This window comes from Perognathus longimembris, chromosome 28 (genome assembly GCF_023159225.1).
Source record: "Perognathus longimembris pacificus isolate PPM17 chromosome 28, ASM2315922v1, whole genome shotgun sequence".
NCBI classification, from domain to species: domain Eukaryota; kingdom Metazoa; phylum Chordata; class Mammalia; order Rodentia; family Heteromyidae; genus Perognathus; species Perognathus longimembris.
The window spans coordinates 98,788,090-98,807,488 of record NC_063188.1 but is presented as its reverse complement, the minus strand read 5'-3'; the positions used below and the strand labels follow the sequence as shown (position 1 = coordinate 98,807,488).

At 42.6% G+C, this 19,399-nt stretch overlaps 1 protein-coding gene across 2 annotated transcripts; it reads left to right on the top strand.

The window, feature by feature from the left end:
• The first annotated feature begins 3,510 nt into the window (after nucleotides 1–3,510).
• On the top strand, nucleotides 3,511–19,355 carry Prdx4 (peroxiredoxin 4). 2 transcript variants are annotated; one of them, XM_048336344.1, is made up of 8 exons: nucleotides 3,511–3,864; nucleotides 8,725–8,842; nucleotides 11,961–12,077; nucleotides 14,383–14,505; nucleotides 15,699–15,829; nucleotides 18,315–18,349; nucleotides 18,959–19,005; nucleotides 19,245–19,355. In XM_048336344.1, the coding sequence occupies exons 1-8, from the start codon at nucleotides 3,630–3,632 to the stop codon at nucleotides 19,246–19,248; spliced, it is 810 nt and encodes a 269-aa protein (XP_048192301.1). In that variant the 5' UTR covers nucleotides 3,511–3,629; the 3' UTR covers nucleotides 19,249–19,355. The 2 variants fall into 2 exon arrangements, with proteins under 2 accessions (XP_048192301.1, XP_048192300.1); XM_048336343.1 differs by lacking the exon at nucleotides 18,959–19,005 and having other exon boundaries at nucleotides 3,514–3,864.
• The last annotated feature ends 44 nt before the right edge of the window (nucleotides 19,356–19,399 follow it).

The window sequence follows — 19,399 nt, the reverse complement described above, 5'->3', positions numbered from 1 at the left end:
ATTCCAATGGGGTAATAGTCTGAAGATGAAAAAATGGCTAATTGCAGGGGTACATGCCTGTAATCCTGTCTACTCAGGAGGCCAAGATCTAAGGATCATGATTTGAAACCAACTCAAGCAGGAAAATCCCTGATACTCTAATCTCCCAATTAATCACCAAAAACCTGGAAGTGGCACTGTGGTTCAAGTGGTAGATTGCTAGCCTTGAGCACAAACCTCAGAGACAATGCCCAAGACCAGCAAAGCAACAAAAAAAAGGAAATGGAGTTGTGGCTAAAGTGGTAATGGAAACCTTGAGTAAAGCTAATAGACAGTGCCCAGGCCCTGAGTTCAAGCCCCAGTACCTGCACAAAAATAAATGAAGAAATATAGAAATGACTTTTAAAATGCTGGAAGTGGGGGCTGGGAATATGGCCTAGTGGTAAAGTGCTCCCCTGGTATACATGAAGCCCTGGGTTCCATTCCTCAACACCACATATATAGTAAAAGCCCAAGGTGGCGCTGTGGCTCAAGTGGTAGAGTGCTAGAGCAAAAAGAAGCCAGGGATAGCCCCAGGACTGGCAAAAAAACAAAATAAAGAAAAACACAAATAATAAAACTCTGGAAGTGGAGCTATGTTTCATGTGCTATAGCACCACTTGCCATGAGCATAAAAAGCTAGAGGGCAAGGGTCCAGGACAAGAGTTCAAGACACATTACTGGCACAAAGAGAATTTTGGAGAAAGTTTTCAGAATGGCTTGGGGAGGGGAGAACCCTGTTTTTTAGTTTTTGAAATACGGTTTGGTAAACAGCACAGGTTTGTCTCAAATTAATGATCCTCTTGCTTCAATCTGAGACTACTGGTCGGGGTTACCACACCTGACTACAAGTTTACGTTTTGGCTTTTTGTTTGGTTTTTTTTGCCAGTCCTGGGGCTTGAACTGTTCCTGGCTTCCTTTTTGTTCAAGGCTAGCACTCTCAGGCCTGGGAATGTAGCTTAGCGGTAGAGTGAAGCCTTGGGTTCGATTCCTTGGAACCACATAAACAGAAAAACAAAAAAAGGCTAGCACTCTACCACTTGAGCCACAGCGCCACCTCGGGCCATTTTCTATATATGTGGTGCTGAGGAATCGAACCCAGGGCTTCATGTATGCAAGGCAAGCACTCTAGCACTAGGCTATGTTCCCAAACCCTTGTTTTGCTTTTTTAAAACAATGGACACTTGCGGGCTAGGGGGTATGGCCCAAACGATATGAGTGCCGGCCTACCAAACAGCCGAGTTCAAACCCCAGTCACGACAAGATTTAAAGACGTACCTGAGTAGGGTGCCGGTGGCTCATACCTGTAATCCTAGCTACTTAAGAGGCTGAGATCTGAAGACCATGGTTCAAAGCCAGCCTGGGCCAGAAAAGCCAGGAAACTTAGCTCCAATTAAGTACCTAAAAACCGGAAGTGGAGCTGCGGCTCAGTAGAGCACAAGCCTTGAGCGAAAGAGCTCAGCGACTGCGCCCCGAGTTCAAGCCCCACGACCCACCCCAAGCAAACAAAACAAACCCACACACCTGAGACGCCTGAGTCAGTCACCAAGCTGCTTGTTTGTCCGGTAATTCTTCCAAAAGAGAAGAAATGGCCCCGTCGGGCTGGACTTTTTCCTCAGTTTTCCCCACAGCAATGGGGGGTGGGGGGGGTAGGAGGGGCTTGCTGGCGCGGTTCCCACACACACATCGCTACGAAGAAAAAAAAAATGCTTATTAAGAATCATAAAGGGTAAATCGGGGTAGAATGGCGGCCAACAGGGAGCTTCGGAGAACAAGCGTATCTCACACAGACCTAGAGTTCCAAGGCCGATCTCCGAAATAGCTACCAGAACCCTGGGAAAGAGAAAGGCCGGAAGCTCTGAGGGCGGAAGCTAATCACAAGGTCTGTGCGAAATGATTGGTTTACAGCAATGTTGTGGGCGGGGAAAGAGGGAGGAGCGGAAGTTCCAAAGGGGGAGAGGCAGGAAGTGTAAAAGGGGAAGAGGCAGGAAGTGTAAAAGGGGGAGAGGCCGGAAGTGTAAAAGGGGGAGAGGCCTGAAGTTCCATATGGGGAAAGGCAGAAAGTTCCAAATAAGGAGAGACAGGAAATGTAAAAGGGGGAGAGGCCGGAAGTTTGAAAGGGGGAGAGGCAGGAAGTGTAAAAGGGAAAGGCCGGAAGGGGAAAGGCCGGAAGTTCGAAAGGGGAAGAGGGAGGAAGTCTGGTTAGAACTGGGCAGAAGACTTTAAGGGTGATGTGTGTAGGAACTTGGAGAGGCTGCACAGGCGCAGAGGCCAGCGGGAGGGTGGGGCGCACAATGGAGATCCCGGGTGGGCAGGACAAGCTGGTCCTGTGGGCCGCTCTCAGAGTGGGTTTGGCAGCCCCAAGTAGGGAAAGAGGGGGATGTTGAGGCTTAGGAGGGTCATAACACTGTTCATATAAATCACTTAAGTAAAAATAAATGTCCATTAGATAGATCTTTAAACTTATTGTTATCCTTTGACCAACAACTGTTAGGTTGTCAAAACTCCTCCCTCCACCTAAGCCTCTGATAACTTTTAACAGGCAGTTCACAATATATATTTCAATTTTTCAAAATCTCACAAAGCCCGATGCCAGAAAAAGTGGTAGAGCGCTAGTATTGAGCACAAAGAGCCTCAGGGATGGTGTCCAAGCCCTGAGTTCAAGCCCCAAGACTGGCAAAAAAAAAGTAAAAGAGGTGCTGGATAGATTGATTCATCTACTCATTCCCATGGTACCACATGTGTATAATTAAGGTTTGCCCATATAAAGTGTGTGTGTGTGTACATGAGTCGATACCAGGACTTGAACCCATGCACTATCTGGCACTGTTCCCTAGCTTTTTCTGCTGGAGGAGTGCTCTACCACTTGAGCCACAGCTCCACAGTCTGGCTTTTTGGTGGTTCCTTGGAGATAAACATCCTATAGACTTTGTCTACACTGACTTCACACCAATTCATTCAGAATACTGAATAGAGAGAATTGCAAGAGCATTTTCAAAGTGCATTAAAAGTATAAAACTAGCTATTCCCAAGCATGTAAGAGTTTCTGTTTTTCTTTTTCCTGTCATGGAGCTGGAACTCAGGGCCTGGGTGCTGTCCCTGAGCACCTTTGTGCTCCAGTCTAGAGCTCTACCATTGGAGCCACAGCATCACTTCTGGATTTCTAGTGGTGAATTGAAGAGTCTCACAGACTTTTCCTGCCCAGGCCTGGCTTTGACCTGAAATCCTCAGATCTCAGCGTCCTGAGTAGCTAGGGTTACAAGCAGCTTATGAAGAGATAGTGTGCAGCAGTGAGACTGCAGAAGAAACGGGCGGGGACCAAAGCCATTAAGAGGGAGCTCTGGCAGCGGTCAGAAGCCACGCCCAGAAGCGGTGAGACAACGCATACCCAGGCCCATCCCCAAGGCGCAGGCGCAAATGTCGGGGGGGAGGCGGGGAGGGAGGAGGCAGCACCCACGTGGCAGGGGGCGGGGCAGAGTGGGCGGGGAGAGGCGGAGCCTGCCTCTTCAGGCCGCGCCCTTGTTCTCGCGGGCGTCGTGCACGCGGTCGTAGCTTCCCGGCGGGAGACCCCGTTCTCGCGCGTAGGGACGCGTTTTTGTGCTCGCGTGGTCATGGAGGCGTCATCGGCTAGCTTCACCGCGACAACTTCGGTCCCGAGCCAAAAACTACTGCTGCTTTTGCTGCTGTTCTTGCTGCCTGTCCAAACTCTGCAGAGCTTGGACATTGAGGAGAGGCCCCGGACCCGCGAAGATAAGTGCCACTTTTATGCGGGTGGACAAGTGTACCCAGGAGAGGCGTCCCGAGTGTCTGCCTCTGACCACTCTCTGCACCTAAGCAAAGCCAAGAGTAGGTGATACCCTGCCTTGGGGTGGAATGGGTGTGTGTATGGGAAACGCCCGGACTTGCAAACCCTGCTTTCAGATGCTACCGAGGCTGGCGGGAGGGGGGAGGCGGCGGACACTGGAGTTAGGCGGAAGCCCCTTGGGCTGCCTCCAGGCCACGGATCAATCTGCTTTTCTCCTTGGTGGGGAGAGGGAAGAGGGTTCTAATTGTAAAGAAAGGACTGCTTTCCAGTGATCAGATTTTTGGAAGAGGTAGTGGTTACCCCAAAAGCCACAGATGAGGGAAAGTGGGTGTCTCTAGCCCCGTTGCAGGCATCGAGGATGTTGTGCAAACACTTCCTTGAAATCGTAAAGTGCCGTTTCGTTACACGTAGTTTGGGAAGAAAGTACACTGAAAGGTTGAATAATGATTCACAGAAAGTTTGATTAAACAAAAAAGTAGCTAAACAAAATGTTCAGGGGGGGCTCAAAAGTTTCACTTTCTTTTGTAGCATCTTAAAAGATTAAAATCCATCTTCTCCAAAAGTTGTATATTTAATGAGTATTCTTTGTGCTTCACAGAAATCTGTACTTTGGCGGGAAACAGGAAAAACGAGGTTGAAAATAACCGTTTGGGTCGATGGTAAATAGTGACAAAGTTGTGTCCTGCCAATTGGGCTTTTGATTATTTGCATTCCTGTTCAGTGTGCAAAATTCCTGTCCAGTGGACAAAGCTAATCGCCACTCTCTGGAAGGACACGTCAGAGGAGTAGGTAGATACTGAGAAAGTTCTAAGGAGCTGCATCTGGTTAAAATTAGTAGAAAAATAGTGACCAGAGTTTACAGATAAAGACTCTTACCTGGGATCCCTACGGATCATGTGACATTCTGTAGATGTGTATTTGGCTTCTGGGGTTGTTAGAGTACACTCCATACCGCTATTCAATGAAAAAGGTAATGCTTCACAGTTTAAAATCCCCAGATATAAATAGGATGTCCTTATGACTTATGATGGGGTGGGAAGGACACATGAGAAAAAGTATTTTGAGTTCTTAAACATTTGTCCTTCTGAAATTTACTGAAAATTACTGTTTTTGTACTAGGACAGGGGCTTGAACTCAAGACTCCACTTGAGCCCCACCTGTATTTCCAGTTTTTTGCTGGTTATTTGGTAGCCTTTCACATTTATCTGCCTTAGCTGGCTTTGAACAGGAGTCTCAGCTCTCAATTTCGTGAGTGGCTGGGATTATAAAACCCACCAGAGCCCAGCTACTTTTGGATTTTTGCTTTTAGTAATCCAGCCTTAATTTTTTTAATCATATTAGTTTTCAGGCTCCATTGTTTTTGCTTACCTGGTAAGATGTGTTGAAATGCGGCAGCCAGTTACGTGTTTACTGGCATTATGTTTTTTGGGGGGAAGAAAAAAATTCCCAAACTGCTTTTGGAAGTAAAATAGTAGTAATATTTTCCCTTTCCCCAAGAAACTTTTTCAAATTATTATTTGTTACATTTTTTGTGTCATGTTGGATTTATCTAGAGATACACGAATTTTTATTTACCAGATGGGATATTATGGAGCCAGTAAAACATGTTTTTGCACTGATCAACAAGCATTGTTTTTATATAACCTGACATGGAATTGTAACCTCTTTGTACAACTACTTGGTTTTAAAAAGAGTAAAATGTTAAAATATATATATATATTAAAAACATGTTTTCAAATCATTTCTAATAACATGAAAAACTGGTCCTAATTTACCTTTTCATTTAAAAAAGTGGAAAATAATGGAGGTGCAACATGTTCCAAATTTATAAAAAGGAAAAAAGACTCGAAGGAAATACATTAAAGTGTTAACAGGGCTGGGGCTTAGTGGTAGAGTGCTTGCCTAGCATGCATGAAGCCCTGGGTTCGATTCCTCAGTATCACATAAACAGAAAAAGCCACAAGTGGCCCTGTTGCTCAAGTGGTAGAGTGCTATTCTTGAGAAAAAGAAGCTCAGGGACAGTTCCAAGGCCTTAAGTTCAAGCCCCAAGACTGCAAAAAAAAAAAAAAAGAGAGAGAGAGAGAATAAAGCAGTTATCTCCTCCTCTAGTAATAAGCAAGGACAAAGTTTACCCTTTTACTCTTTAAAATAAATGCTCAGGGACAGTGCCTAAGCCCTGAGTTTAAGCCCCCCAGGACTGGCAAAAGATAAAAATAATGTGTTAACAGTAGTTAACGGAGGCTATAAGGAAAAGTGAGGTATCCACTATACTAATCTGCATTTACCAGAATCTTTATGTTAATCTTAAATTTCGTCGTATTCAGGACATTCTGGTTTTCAACAGATGTAAGGAGCTGCTTTGGGAACTCCGGAGAACTCCATAAATCTTAGGAAAGTAACAGTAGTTCTTAAATCAAGAACCAATTATTTTCTTTCTTTTTTTGTGTGTGTGTGTGTGACCAGTCCTGGGCCTTGAACTCAGGGCCTGAGCACTGTCCCTGGCTTCCTTTTGCTCAAGGCTAGCACTCTGCCACTTGAGCCACAGCGCCACTTCTGGCCATTTTCTATATATGTGGTGCTGGGGAATTGAACCCAGGGCTTCAAGTATACGAGGCAAGCGCTCTTGCCACTAGGCCACATTCCCAGCCCCGAGAACCAATTATTTTCAAAATCAATTTTTAGGACAAAATTGATTTGTCCCATATGCGTTCCCTTATACACTAAAACCCTTCTTGTATCTTACAACTGGTCATTAAAATTATTAGACCCTCTCACCTAAGTAATGTTTTAAGTAATATATATGAATAATACATATACATACAAAATATATGTCTGTATATATATATACATATATAAGCATATATATACATACTAGTACCCCTTGCCTGTCTAATTTTCTCTCCCTGACTCTTCCTAATCATATCAGGATTATTTACATGAGTTATGCTTCTGTCTCTAAGTAAGTAATCCCATGTTATATACTGACTTTACAGAGAAATTCATCATCAGTTTGTCTCTTTGTAAAGCAACCATAGAGAGCAACCATATAGAGGCATTAGCCAAACTTTCTAGGGACCTTAGTCAAACATGAAAGGAGATGCTGACCTCAATGTATATATGTAATTCTGAAGTGTAAAGTGCCATCCAAATGTGTCAACAGAATGAAGGACCATTGTGCTGCTAGAGTTATAGTATGCCTATACAAGAGAGCAGCATTATTTAGTTCACATCAGGTCACTTAAAACTTATTCAAGGGACTTTTATAGGCCTTCTAGAAAAATTATACCATAGCCAGGCATCAGTGGCTTATGCCTATAATCCTACCTGCTCAGAAGAATGAGTTATGAGGATCATGGTTAGAAACCAGCCATAGCAATAAAGTCCATGAGACTCATCTCCAATTAATCACAGAAAAAGTCAGAGTGGTACTGTATCTTAAGTGGTAGAATACTAGCCTTAAGCAAAGGGAGCAGCTTAGGGACAGCACCCAGGCCTAGAGTTCAAGGACTGTCCTGTGGGGGGGGGAGGGCGTGTACCATGATTTGGGGCCATGCCCTTCTTCCCTAAACTATTTGCACATCTCCAACTGAATCCTCCTGGTATATGTGAGAAGCTGGAAAACATCAGTACATTTGGAGGACTGCCAGTAGAGAAATGAACATCTAATTATTTTAAATGTAGGAAGCTGATAGAGGGACTGGAGTGAAGTGTGGAGTAGGGCTTAGTACAAGGATAAAATGCTGCAGGTCACCAGGCACCAGTGGCTCACGCCTATAATCTTAGCTATTCAGGAGGTTGAGATTTGAGGATTGTGGTTCAAAGCCAGCCTGGGCAGAAAAATCCCCCATGAGACTCTTCTCTCCAAATAGCCATTCAAAAACCGGAAGTGGCACTGTGGCTCAAAGTGATAGGGTGCTAGCTTGGAGCAAAAAGAACTCACGAACAGGTGCTGCGTTCAAGCCCCATGACCACCACCAACAAAAAATTACCAAAATGCAGGGGGTTTAGAAGCCTGGAACAAAAAGATGTTTTCCCATTGTGTCATACAATTAATATGTATTAATAATTATAGTAGTAATAAAATTCATACTTTAAAAGCCTTCATTGGAGCGAAAAACTGGGAGAAAGGGAAGGGATGACATGGTTGAAAAAGAAATACACTATTTACCTGACTTAACTGTAGCCCCTCTGTATATCACCTTTATAACGATCTTTTAAAATTTAAGAAGTAAATATTAAAAACCAGTCTATCCTTTAAAAAAAACTATTTTCACTAATCTCCAACCAAAATGTAGCATTTTCACCTCTTATAGCCATCAGCAGTCCTTGCCTGTACCCATTGCCACTGAAATCGTATATCCGAGCTGTCAGTGGCTATTTGCAGTTACTCTGCAACATCGTTTGTACTCATTGTCATCTTTGGTAGCTACAAGGTCACTAACAGGTTTTGCAGCTTTAAAGTGTTAATAAACTGGCACGTTTTACTCTATAAAGTTTTTTTTTTTAGTATTTTGATGATGGTTTTTCCTTATAGTTGGTTTTCTTTGTAATTCCATGTATTTTATCCATTCAATTGCACTGTGTTTTATTTTGTTTTTGAGGGTTTTTTTTGCTAATCCTGGGGCTTGAACTGGCATTCTACCGCTTAAGCCACAGCGCCACTTCTGGCCTTTTTGTATATATATGGTGCTGAGGAATCGAACCCAAGACTTCATGTATACGAGGCAAGCACTCTACCACTAGACCATAGTCGCAGCCCCTCAATTGCACTATAGCGCTTCACTAGACTGCCAGGGAGGCCCAATTTAGAAGTCCTAATTTCTAGTGATGTTTCTGAAGATGTCCTTGTCATCCCACCAGCTTTCTCAGCATTACAAACATCATGTCATTTTCTTTCTTAGTTTCCAAGCCAGCGCCTTATTGGGAAGGAACAGCTGTGATAGATGGAGAATTCAAGGAGCTGAAATTGACTGATTATCGTGGGAAATACTTGGTTTTCTTCTTCTACCCTCTTGATTTGTAAGTAGGATATGGTGAGATCACAATCTTTATCACTCATTATTTAAGAACATCAAATGACAGGGGAAAAAATGGCATTACTGAGGCTTGAACTCATCTTCACACACGGTGGACAGGTGTTGTGACTGCTGAGCCACACCTCCAGCCCTGATCTGATCCTTGCTGGTTGTTTTTGAGTTAGAGTCTGGCTTCTTGCATAAGCACATTGGTATGACCCATATATGTTAGACTTCTTCATAGCTAGAGCAGCAGGCACATAGCACCATGTCTAGCTCTTGATTGAGATGGCGTCTCAAAAGTGTGTTTACGCAGACTGGCCTCAAACCACGATGCCAACCATTTTAATCTTCCAGGTAGCTGGGATTACTGGCATAAGCCACTTGGATCGAGTGAAATGTTTAGAAGTTTGTTTTATTCACCCATCGGTTTTCAAAAAGGCAAGCTAAGATGCAGAATTTAGTCAAATAACAATATCTACCATATGTCTCAGGGTCTCCTTTTTCAGGCCTTCTAGAAAAATTGGACCATAGCCAGGCATCAGTGGCTTGTGCCTGTAATCCTAGCTGCTCAGGAGGCAGAGATGTGAGGATCATGGTTCAAAGCCAGCCTGGGCAGGAAAGTCCGTGAGAAACTTATCTCCAATTAACTACCAGATAATCAGAAGTGGTGCTGTGGCTTAAGTGGGAGAGCGCTAGCCTTGAGCAAAAAAGCTCATGGACAGCACCCAGGCCCTGAGTCCAAACCCCACAACTAACAACAATAACAAAAAATAGCTGGTGTAGGTGGTTCGTGCCTGTAATACTTGCTACTCAGGAGGCTGAGATCTGAGGATCATGGTTTCAAGCCAGTCCAAGCAGGAAAGCCTGATTGCAGTTTGAAGCCAGTCTGAGCAGTAAAGTCCCATGAAACCCTTAGGTCCAGTTAACCACTTTAAAAGCCAGGAATTCAGCTGTCGCTCAAGTGGTAGAATGCTATCCTTGAGCAAAAAGAGCTCAGGGACAGCACCCAGGCCCTGAGTTTAAGCCCCAGACCCAACAACAAAAATCAGAAAGTTAACATATGTGTTAAATAAGTAGCAGGAAAACATGAGATGTCTCCAGTGTTATTTAAAAACTAACTGTAATAAGTAAGGCACATTGAAACTAATGCAAGTTATCTTTCAAATCAACTTGGGTAAACGGGTCTCTCGGTAGCATTTCTTTTTGTTTTGTTTTGTTTTGCCAGTCCTGGGCCTTGGACTCAGGGCCTGAGCACTGTCCCTGGCTTCTTTTTGCTCAAAGCTAGCACTCTGCCACTTGAGTCACAGCACCACTTCTGGCCATTTTCTGTACATGTGGTGCTTGGGAATCGAACCCAGGCTTCAAGTATACGAGGCAAGCGCTCTTGCCACTAGGCCATATCTCCAGCCCTCGGTAGCATTTCTTGAGTAGTAGGAGGGAAGGCAGAAGCTGACTCTTCCTATTCTTCAAAAAATATTAAAAATATGTAATATAGCCCCAAATCCTAGGATACAACTCTGCTTGCCTGTGGCAGTGTAATACCTAAACAATTAAAACTTTTTTTTTTTGCCAGTCCTGGGGCTTGGACTCAGGATCTGAGCACTGTCCCTGGCTTTTTTTTTTTTTTTTTTGCTCATGGCTAGCACTCTACCACTTGAGCCACAGCACCACTTCAGGCTTTTTTCTGTTTATGTGGTGCTGAGGAATCAAACCCAGGACTTCATGCATGTAAGACAAGCGCTCTACCACTAAGCCACATTCCAGCCCCCTGAAACATTTTTGACTTCCTGTATTGGACTCTGATAGGAACCTCTATGATTTTCATATTTTTCACCATGACCTACAGTAGGAAATATATTTTTCATTGCAAACCAATACAGATATACACACATATATAGGGTAACACACATGGCTATGTGCCCAAGCATAGCCATGCTCATTGTTAAAATACAGACAAGCTTCCATACTAGATGTTAATTGCCAGTTTCTCAGCTTCGTTCCCAAGTCCCTTTCAGCATACACTACAGCAAAAACCTTCTTCAAGTAAAGGTAATCAAATATTTTGACTGTCGCTACTGAACACAAACATGCATTTGTATATACATATATTTTGATATATTACTCTTACTGTGTACACTGTATTTTCATAGTTTCTGTTTCCCTTTTTGAAATGATTAGCACTTACTGGATTTGTTTAAGGCATTCCTATATGAAAATTATCCCTCAGTAATCTCTCGGTATGCCCTTCTGACATGGATGGATGTAAGGTTTTCAGACTGATGTCTGCACAGGACTGAAACAAGTTGGAAGAGGACCTGTACAGAAGGGATGGGGATAGAGGTGGGGATGGAGACCACTCCAAAATACACATTGATACATCTAGTTTATAGAGTTGGTATAGCAGTGTAAAAAATAAAATGTCAGGTTCTGATGGCTCACTCCTGTAATCCTAGCTACTCGGGAAGCTAAGATCTGAAGTTGGGATTCAAAGCCAGCCTGAGCAGGAAAGTCCATGAGATTCATCTCCAATTAACCACCAGAAAACCAGAAGTGGCACTGTGGCTCAAACTGGTAGAGCACTGGACTTGAGAAAAAAAAAAAGATTAGGGAGAGTGCCTAGGTCCTGAGTTCAAGCCCCATGACTGTCAGAAAAAAAAGATATAATTGAGATATAATTTTCTTCATTGAATATTTGATCAAGTAACAGTCTTTTAGACTATTTTATCTTGAAAAGGCCCATCTACAAATTGTTTTGTTGGTTTGTTTTTGGCACTTGTGGGGCTTGAAATGAAGGCCTGGGTGCTGACCCTGAAATTTTTCACTCAAACCTAGCACTCTACCACTTTGAGCCACTGCGCCACGTCTGGGTTTCTGGTGGTTAATTGGAGATAAGACTCTCTCAGACTTTTCTGCCCAGGCTGGCTTTGAACTACAACCCTCAGATCTGAGTAGCCTCCTGAGTAGCTAGGATTACAGGTATGCGCCACCAGCACCCAACTTTTATAACATTGTTTTTAAAGTTCACCTTTATATACTAAAGCTGTCTGTAAAAGTTAAGTCATTTGAAACTTTAGCCATTTGTTTATTATGAGAATACTGACTTTTCTTTTAATTTTCAGCACATTTGTGTGTCCAACTGAAATTAATGCTTTCGGTGACCGAATTGAAGAATTCAAATCCATAAATACTGAAGTGGTAGCATGCTCTGTTGATTCACAGTTTACTCATCTTGCCTGGTCAGTATTTTACATTTAAATTTATAGGGAAAAAAAAGCATGGCTTTACTCTTCAGTTATGAGCCAGATAACTCATAACATGTCAACATCATTATGACTAGCTGAATAACCTTAATCTGGAGGTGGAAAAAGTCTTCAAAATACAACATTTTTCTGTCACACAGTTCTCTGATGTGGTAGAGTAGCTTTTATAATTTTCAAAAAGCAATAAATGCAAAGTGTGGCTCAAGTGTAGAGCACCAGCCATGAGCAAGAAAGCCAAAGCATAGTACAAGGCCCTAAATTTAGGCCCCACTACTGGCATATGCACAGCAGAAAGAAGCAATAAGTAGTCACTTTAGCAACACATATACTAAAGTCAAGAAGCTATTTTTTAACTTTATTTTTCAAAAATGTATTCATCATACCAGATGCCAGTGATTTGTGCCTATAGCTGAGATCTGAGGATCACAGTTTGAAGCCAGCTTGCACAGAAAAATCTGAGACATTCTTGTCTCCAACTAAGCAGCAAAAACCCAGAAGTAGAGGCATGGTTCGTGTGGTAGCCCACCAGCCTTGAGCCAGAAAGCTAATAAGCAAGAGCATGAAGCCTTGAGTTCAAGCCCCTATTGGCACAGAAATATTTTTCATCCTGAAAAGAAATTCTAATTAGTTGTAATGAACTAAAGATTAAAATGCCAGCCTACACCATTTGAGGTTGCTTTCCTAAGAAAATTTGAGGATATGTTCTCAGCTAAGTTTCCTACCAATTAGACCATTCTGCTTAGATGCCATAGCTGGGCCGGAGACCTGTAGAACAGTATTTCTCTGCTTGTTGCTATGGCAGTTCCCTCCTGTAGAGAACCAGTCCACAATCTCTGTGGCTTCAGTTACAGAAAACTTAAGTCTGGGGCTGGGAATATAGCCTAGTGGCAAGAGTGCTTGCATCATATACATGAAGCCCTGGGTTCGATTCCCCAGCACCACATCTATAGAAAATGGCCAGAAGTGGCGCTGTGGCTCAAGTGGCAGAGTGCTAGCCTTGAGCAAAAAGAAGCCAGGGACAGTGCTCAGGCCCTGAGTCCAAGGCGCAGGACTGGCAAAAAAAAAAAAAAAAAAAAAAAAAACAGAAAACTTAAGTCTGAGGACCGATGGATCTGAGTTTGTCATTTCCTTCACTGTTTCATATAGACTTTGTATTTTGTCTCCAAACATAGTAAAAGATCCTGCAGTTGTATCCTGCCTGTCTCTCAAGGCTTTGTTTTATAGTCAGTCCTTGTCTATGAGTGTGTCTGTGTGCCAGTACTGAGACTTGAACTCCAGGCCTTGTGCTCTTGCTCCACTTATTGCTTGCAGCAGGAGCTCTACACTTGAGCCATACCTCCAGTGTGGCTTTTTTTTTTGCCAGCCCTGGAGCTTAGACTCGGGGCCTGAGCACTGTCCCTGGCTTCTTTTGCTCAAGGCTAGCACTCTTAACTCTTGAGCCACAGCACCATTTCCGGCCTTTTCTGTTTATGTGGTGCTGTGGAATCAAACCAAGGGCTTCATGCATGCTAGGCAAGCACTCTACTGCTAAGCCACATTCCCAGCCCCAGTGTGGCTTTTTGTCAGAGATTACATCTCACGGACTTTTCTACCCAAGCTGGATTTTGAACTGTAATCTTCCAGGTCTCAGATTCCCGAATAACTAAGCATGAGCCACCAGGGTACAGCTTTTATGATTAGTTGGAAGACTGTAGTAGTGTACATTTTTGATCTATCAATTCCACTTGTAGAAATTAACCAGACAAGGGCTGGGAATATGGCCTAGTGGCAAGAGTGCTTGCCTCCTATACATGAAGCCCTGAGTTCGATTCCCAGCACCACATATACAGAAAACAGCCAGAAGCGGCACTGTGGCTCAAGTGGCAGAGTGCTAGCCTTGAGCAAAAAGAAGCCAGGGACAGTGCTCAGGCCCTGAGTCCAAGGCCCAGGACTGGCCAAAAAAAACAAAAAAAGAAGAAAGAAATTAACCAGACAAGTATACAAAGATAAGAATGCAAGGATATTTCCAGCAGTATTTCTAAAAGAAAAACGTAGTTTAACAACTATTATACGGACTAGTAAAATATAAACTGTCCGTAAGCTAAAAATGTGTTTATATATCAGATTTAGGACTGAAAGATTAAGAATGCATTGATAAGTGAGAAAAGGCAAGAAAATAGTGTATTAGCTGTTTTTATTACAGAAAAATGTAGGCTCCCATGTGCACACATGCATATGCAGGGAATGACTGCTTTAATATGTGCTATTTGCTTAGCTCTGAGAAGTGCTGTGTTTGTTACAGGATTAATACCCCTCGTAAACAAGGAGGACTGGGGGCAATAAAGATCCCGCTTCTTTCAGACCTGACCCATCAGATCTCAAAGGACTATGGTGTTTATCTCGAGGAAGCAGGTCATACTCTTAGGTACTGTTCAGTGGTTTACATTTTGAAAAATCTAAGTACATTTATAATCCTCTTAGAAATAGATATCATTTATGAGTTAGAAGATACAAGTGGGGGCTGGGGAGTATGGCCTAGTGGCAAGAGTGCTTGACTCGTATACATGAAGCCCTGGGTTCGATTCCCCAGCACCACATATATGGAAAACGGCCAGAGGGGGCGCTGTGGCTCAAGTGGCAGAGTGCTAGCCTTGAGCAAGAAGGGGCCAGGGACAGTGCTCAGGCCCTGAGTCCAAGGCCCAGGACTGGCAAAAAAAAAAAAAAAAAGAAGAAGATACAAGTGGTAGTCAAGAAATATGTTGCTCTATTTACAGAAATGTACATACCCTTTAATAAAAATAGCAGTACATTACTTAAACTGTATTATGGATATCAACATTGTTAGAGTGGGTAGGTTAATTTAGAGGTTTTAGACCAAGTGTCTTTTTACAGAGAAGAGACTGATTCAGAATTCTATGAACTTAGCCAAAGTTATATAATTAATAAGAGTCCAGATTTTTTTTTACCTTTTTTTTCCAGAATGACTCCACTAATTGTTTTTTCTAAATGCAAATAAAATATTTAACAAATGTGTGTTTTTTGGAGTAGATAAACCAAGGTAGTGTTTTACACAGCAGTTGTTATTGCTAGTTGAATTCTTTGAAGAAAAAAATGTTGGCATAAAACATTAGTTTTATGACCATATAATATTATGTAATAGTGTATGAGCTACATTATTTGAATCAATATTTTCTTTATTTTTTCAAAGTACTGTATATAGGAAGTGGAGCTGTGGCTCAAGTGGTAGAGTGCGACCCTTAAGTGAAAGAGCTGAGGGATAGCACTCAGGCTCTGAGTTCAAGCCCTAGTCCTAACACAAAAAGGAAAAGTACTGTATGCAAGTTAATTTTGAAGTCAGATTATCTTAAGTAGCTATAAATACTACAGTAGATTTCATAGTTAACAGCAGATTTTTCAGAGCTATCCTTTGACACTGATAATCCCAAATTATATAATAGTTGAAGGGAAGGGTGGATATGTGTGCATGTGTGTGTACCAGTAGAGTAGGTAACTTGGTAGGTAACGTTTGCTCTGACTAACATCCTTTCTGTGTAGATGGCATGTGGATTCACTTCAACCAGTGCTCATGTTAACTAAGACCGTTCTTGTGTTTCACAGAGGTCTCTTTATTATTGATGACAAAGGGATCCTAAGACAGATTACTCTGAATGATCTTCCTGTGGGTAGATCAGTGGATGAGACACTGCGTTTGGTTCAAGCATTTCAGTATACCGACAAGCATGGAGAAGGTACCTTGCCCATTCAAAACCTTTGGTTTTTTTTCAATGTGAAAGACAAGAGTTTGGTTCTTACCCTAACAATAGTTTATGTGGTTGTTGGGGTTTTTTTTGTTTTGTTTTGTTTTGCCAGTCCTGGGACTTGAACTCAGTGCCTGGGCTCACTGTCCCTAAGCTTCTTTTTGCTCAAGGCTAGCCACTTCAGTGACAGTGGCTAACCACAGTGCCACTTCAGGCTTTTTTCTCTTCATGTGGTACTGAGGAATCAAACCCAGGGGTTTATGCATGCAAGGCAAGCACTCTACTGTTGGGGTCAGCTGCACCTTTAAGGGGCCACAGCTGACCTTGGCCTGTCCCTCCCCTTCCTGTCTTTAACAGGAAGAGAAGCCCCTGTCCCTGGGGTTAGCAAGTGTGCTATGGCGGAGGGGTACCCCAGGGGGCCCATCCATAGGGGGTTGGACCTCTGCCAACAAAGGAAGTCTCCTGACATCATTTGAGGGACAGCTCCTTGGGACCAATCAGGGGCCCCTCTCTTGTGCCCGCTTTTGGGGTATATCTGGGAGGCTCCTCATTTGAATAAACAGAAGCCCTAGAGGTTTTTCTCCAGGGGCCCAAGCATCCGCATCGTTCTTGGCAGTTTTGGGGCACCCTGCGACCACACGCCACTGAGGCTACCCGTGGCCATCGCCAGGACAAGCCCCTTCCCCCCCAAGCGAGGGGAAGTAGAGAGAGAGACGAGGCTACCTGTGGCCATCGCTCCCACGTGAGAGCGATAAAGGACCACCCAGGAAGGGGCGGACAAGCCCCTTCCCCCCCAAGCGAGGGGAAGTAGAGAGAGAGAGAGAGAGAGCCCACACTCTACCACTAAGCCAAATTCCCATCCCTACAGGGTTTTTTGTTTGCTTTCTATTGGTCATGGGGCTTGAACTTAGAACCTGGGTGCCATCCTTGATTACTTTTTGCTCAAGGCTAGTGTTCTACCACTTTGAGCTACAGTGCCACTTCCAGTTTGGGAGTGGTTAATTGGAGATAAGAGTCTCACAGGGGCTGGGGATATAGCCTAGTGGCAAGAGAGCTTGCCTCGTATACATGAGGCCCTGGGTTCGATTCCCCAGAACCACATATACAGAAAACGGCCAGAAGTGGCGCTGTGGCTCAAGTGGCAGAGTGCTAGCCTTGAGCAAAAGGAAGCCAGGGACAGTGCTCAGGCCCTGAGTCCAAGCCCCAGGACTGGCCAAAAAAAAAAAAAGAGTCTCACAGACTTTTCTTCCCCTGCTGGCTTTGAACCATGATCCTAAGATCTCAGCCTCTTGAGTAGCTAGGATTGCAGGTGTTAGCCACCAGCATCCAGCTTATTTACAAGGTTTTAAACAAAATATCACTAGTATATTCTGCTTACTCGTAAGATGCAAAAATACTCATTATTTGCATAGTGTTTTTGGATAAACTCAGAAAAGTTTCTGTTGGTACAATTTTTCAAATTACGTTTCTGTAAACTCAAAACGTGCCATATACCAATAATTTAGTAATGTAGGTTTTTGCTTACATGTTTATAGTATTGAATTTAGCTTTTTAAATAATGCAATATTCTGGATAATCCAATACTACATTGGTAATATTATCAGTTCATCCTTTCCAAGTTTTAGCAATAGTGGAACTAAAAGTAGAACATGCTGTATGTTCCTTTCAAAATGTAATTCAGGCCATGCACTGGAGGCTCACGCTTGTAATTCCAGCTTACTCAGGAGGCTGAGATCTAAGAATCAAGTTCAGAGTCAGTCAGGAAAGTCCATGAAACTTATCCCCAATTAACCACCCCCAAACCAGAAGTGGAGCTGTGGCTCAAAGTTGGTAGAGTGCTAACAACCCTGAGCAGAAAAACTCAGGGACAGCCAGTGCATTGCCCAGGCCTGAGTTCAAACCCCACTACCACCACCACCAACAACAACGAAAGTAATTCGGTCCTTAAGTCAAGGATCTTTCTAAAGTGCTCTTAGAAGCAATGAAGTATGGCATTAGTACAAAGCACGCACTGCAGGATACAAGACATATAAGCTTAGTGGAAGTTTTCTTAAATAAAGAGGAAGATTTGCCATGCTCAGGCTTTTTCAAAAGTCCACCAGATCTCCAAACTTCCAATTTTATTAGAGTCACATTTAGTATATGTCACAACTATAACTAAACATAGTTACTAAAAATGACATGAATCTAGGAGGGGGAAAGGGTGACTTTGTCAAAAAGAAATGTACTCTCTTCCTGACTTAACTCTAACCCCTCTGTCCGTCACCTTTATAATAAAAAAATGAAAATAGATGAGCTGCCTTTTCATAACCTTCCTAACAAATCCCCTAGGCCAAGAATAGTCAGGTGTTTATTACTCTAGAAATATTCTTGTTAATATATTCTACTTCAGTTTCATATGGAAACAAGTTTAGGAGTTTCTAAAGAAAACTAAACCGTTTTTAAACTGTCCTTTTACCTATTTTGTTTTCTTTAGTGTGCCCTGCTGGCTGGAAACCTGGTAGTGAGACCGTAAGTCATCTTGATTTTCTGTTAAAGGCATGACTGTGTCCAAAACATATGCTAACCATAGGATAGACTGTCCTGTCCTTGCATAAAGTGCCTTGATTCCATAAAGGAAAACAAACACTGCTGAGCAGAAATTACAGAATACAGACATTTTGAATCTTAGGGAGTGTAGCTAAAACCAGAGAAAGCCAAAGGTAGGCATGTACTATTCAAAAGGAAAAAAAGCAGTATCATGATTTCTTCTGTGTCTGAAAGTCTGAGAACTAGGGAAACCAACTGATATAAAGAGTCTCACAGACTTTCCTGACCCAATTGGCTCTGAATCACAATCCTCAGATCTCAGCTTCCTGAGTAGCTAGGATTTACAGGCATGAGCTACTGGTGCCCAGCAAGGAGCACTTTTAATTACAGAGTATTCATTAAGTTTATTGAACGTAATACTTGATTTTTTTAATTGGAAGCTTTCAACTAAAATATTGCTTCTTAGATGCCCCCAAATTCACTTAATAAAACGTTCCTTGACACACTGCACCCAACCATCATTTAATTGGCAAGTGATTTAAAAATACATTAACATCTGTAGCCTTGCTCCCAATGTGTTTGTTTAACTAGATCAAACCTGAAGATGCTATGAAAGCCTGGTGGCCAAGAGGAGATCTGTAAGTAAACCATGGGTTGCTTGAGTACAGATGTTAATTTATTTAAAAATTGTCTTCCCTTCAGGATAGCAGAGATTAGGAAAAAGGCTGAATAGGGGAAAAAAATCTCAGTACATATAATTTGGTATACAAAAATCACCTTTTCAGCCAAGAACACAAAACTAATGTCAATTAGTAACAGTGGGTAGTGATATATATTGGATTTTTAAATGAATCATTGTTTTTTGATTTTTTAACAGATAATCCCAGATCCAGCTGGAAAACTGAAGTATTTTGACAAACAAAACTGAAAAATACTTCATCAGGTTTTCATGCTTTGAACATTCTCAATAAAGAGCACCACACTGTTATGCAGTAGCAGTTTCTTCAATATATAAATCCACATCATAATCCA

Bases quoted from the DNA above. Each gene is read 5' to 3' on its own strand.
- Prdx4 (XM_048336344.1), top strand. From the start codon at position 3,630: ATGGAGGCGTCATCGGCTAGCTTCACCGCGACAACTTCGGTCCCGAGC. The intron at 8,843-11,960 runs GTAAGTAGGATA...TTTAATTTTCAG, and splicing joins TTCTTCTACCCTCTTGATTT to CACATTTGTGTGTCCAACTG. The intron at 14,506-15,698 runs GTACTGTTCAGT...TGTGTTTCACAG, and splicing joins GAAGCAGGTCATACTCTTAG to AGGTCTCTTTATTATTGATG.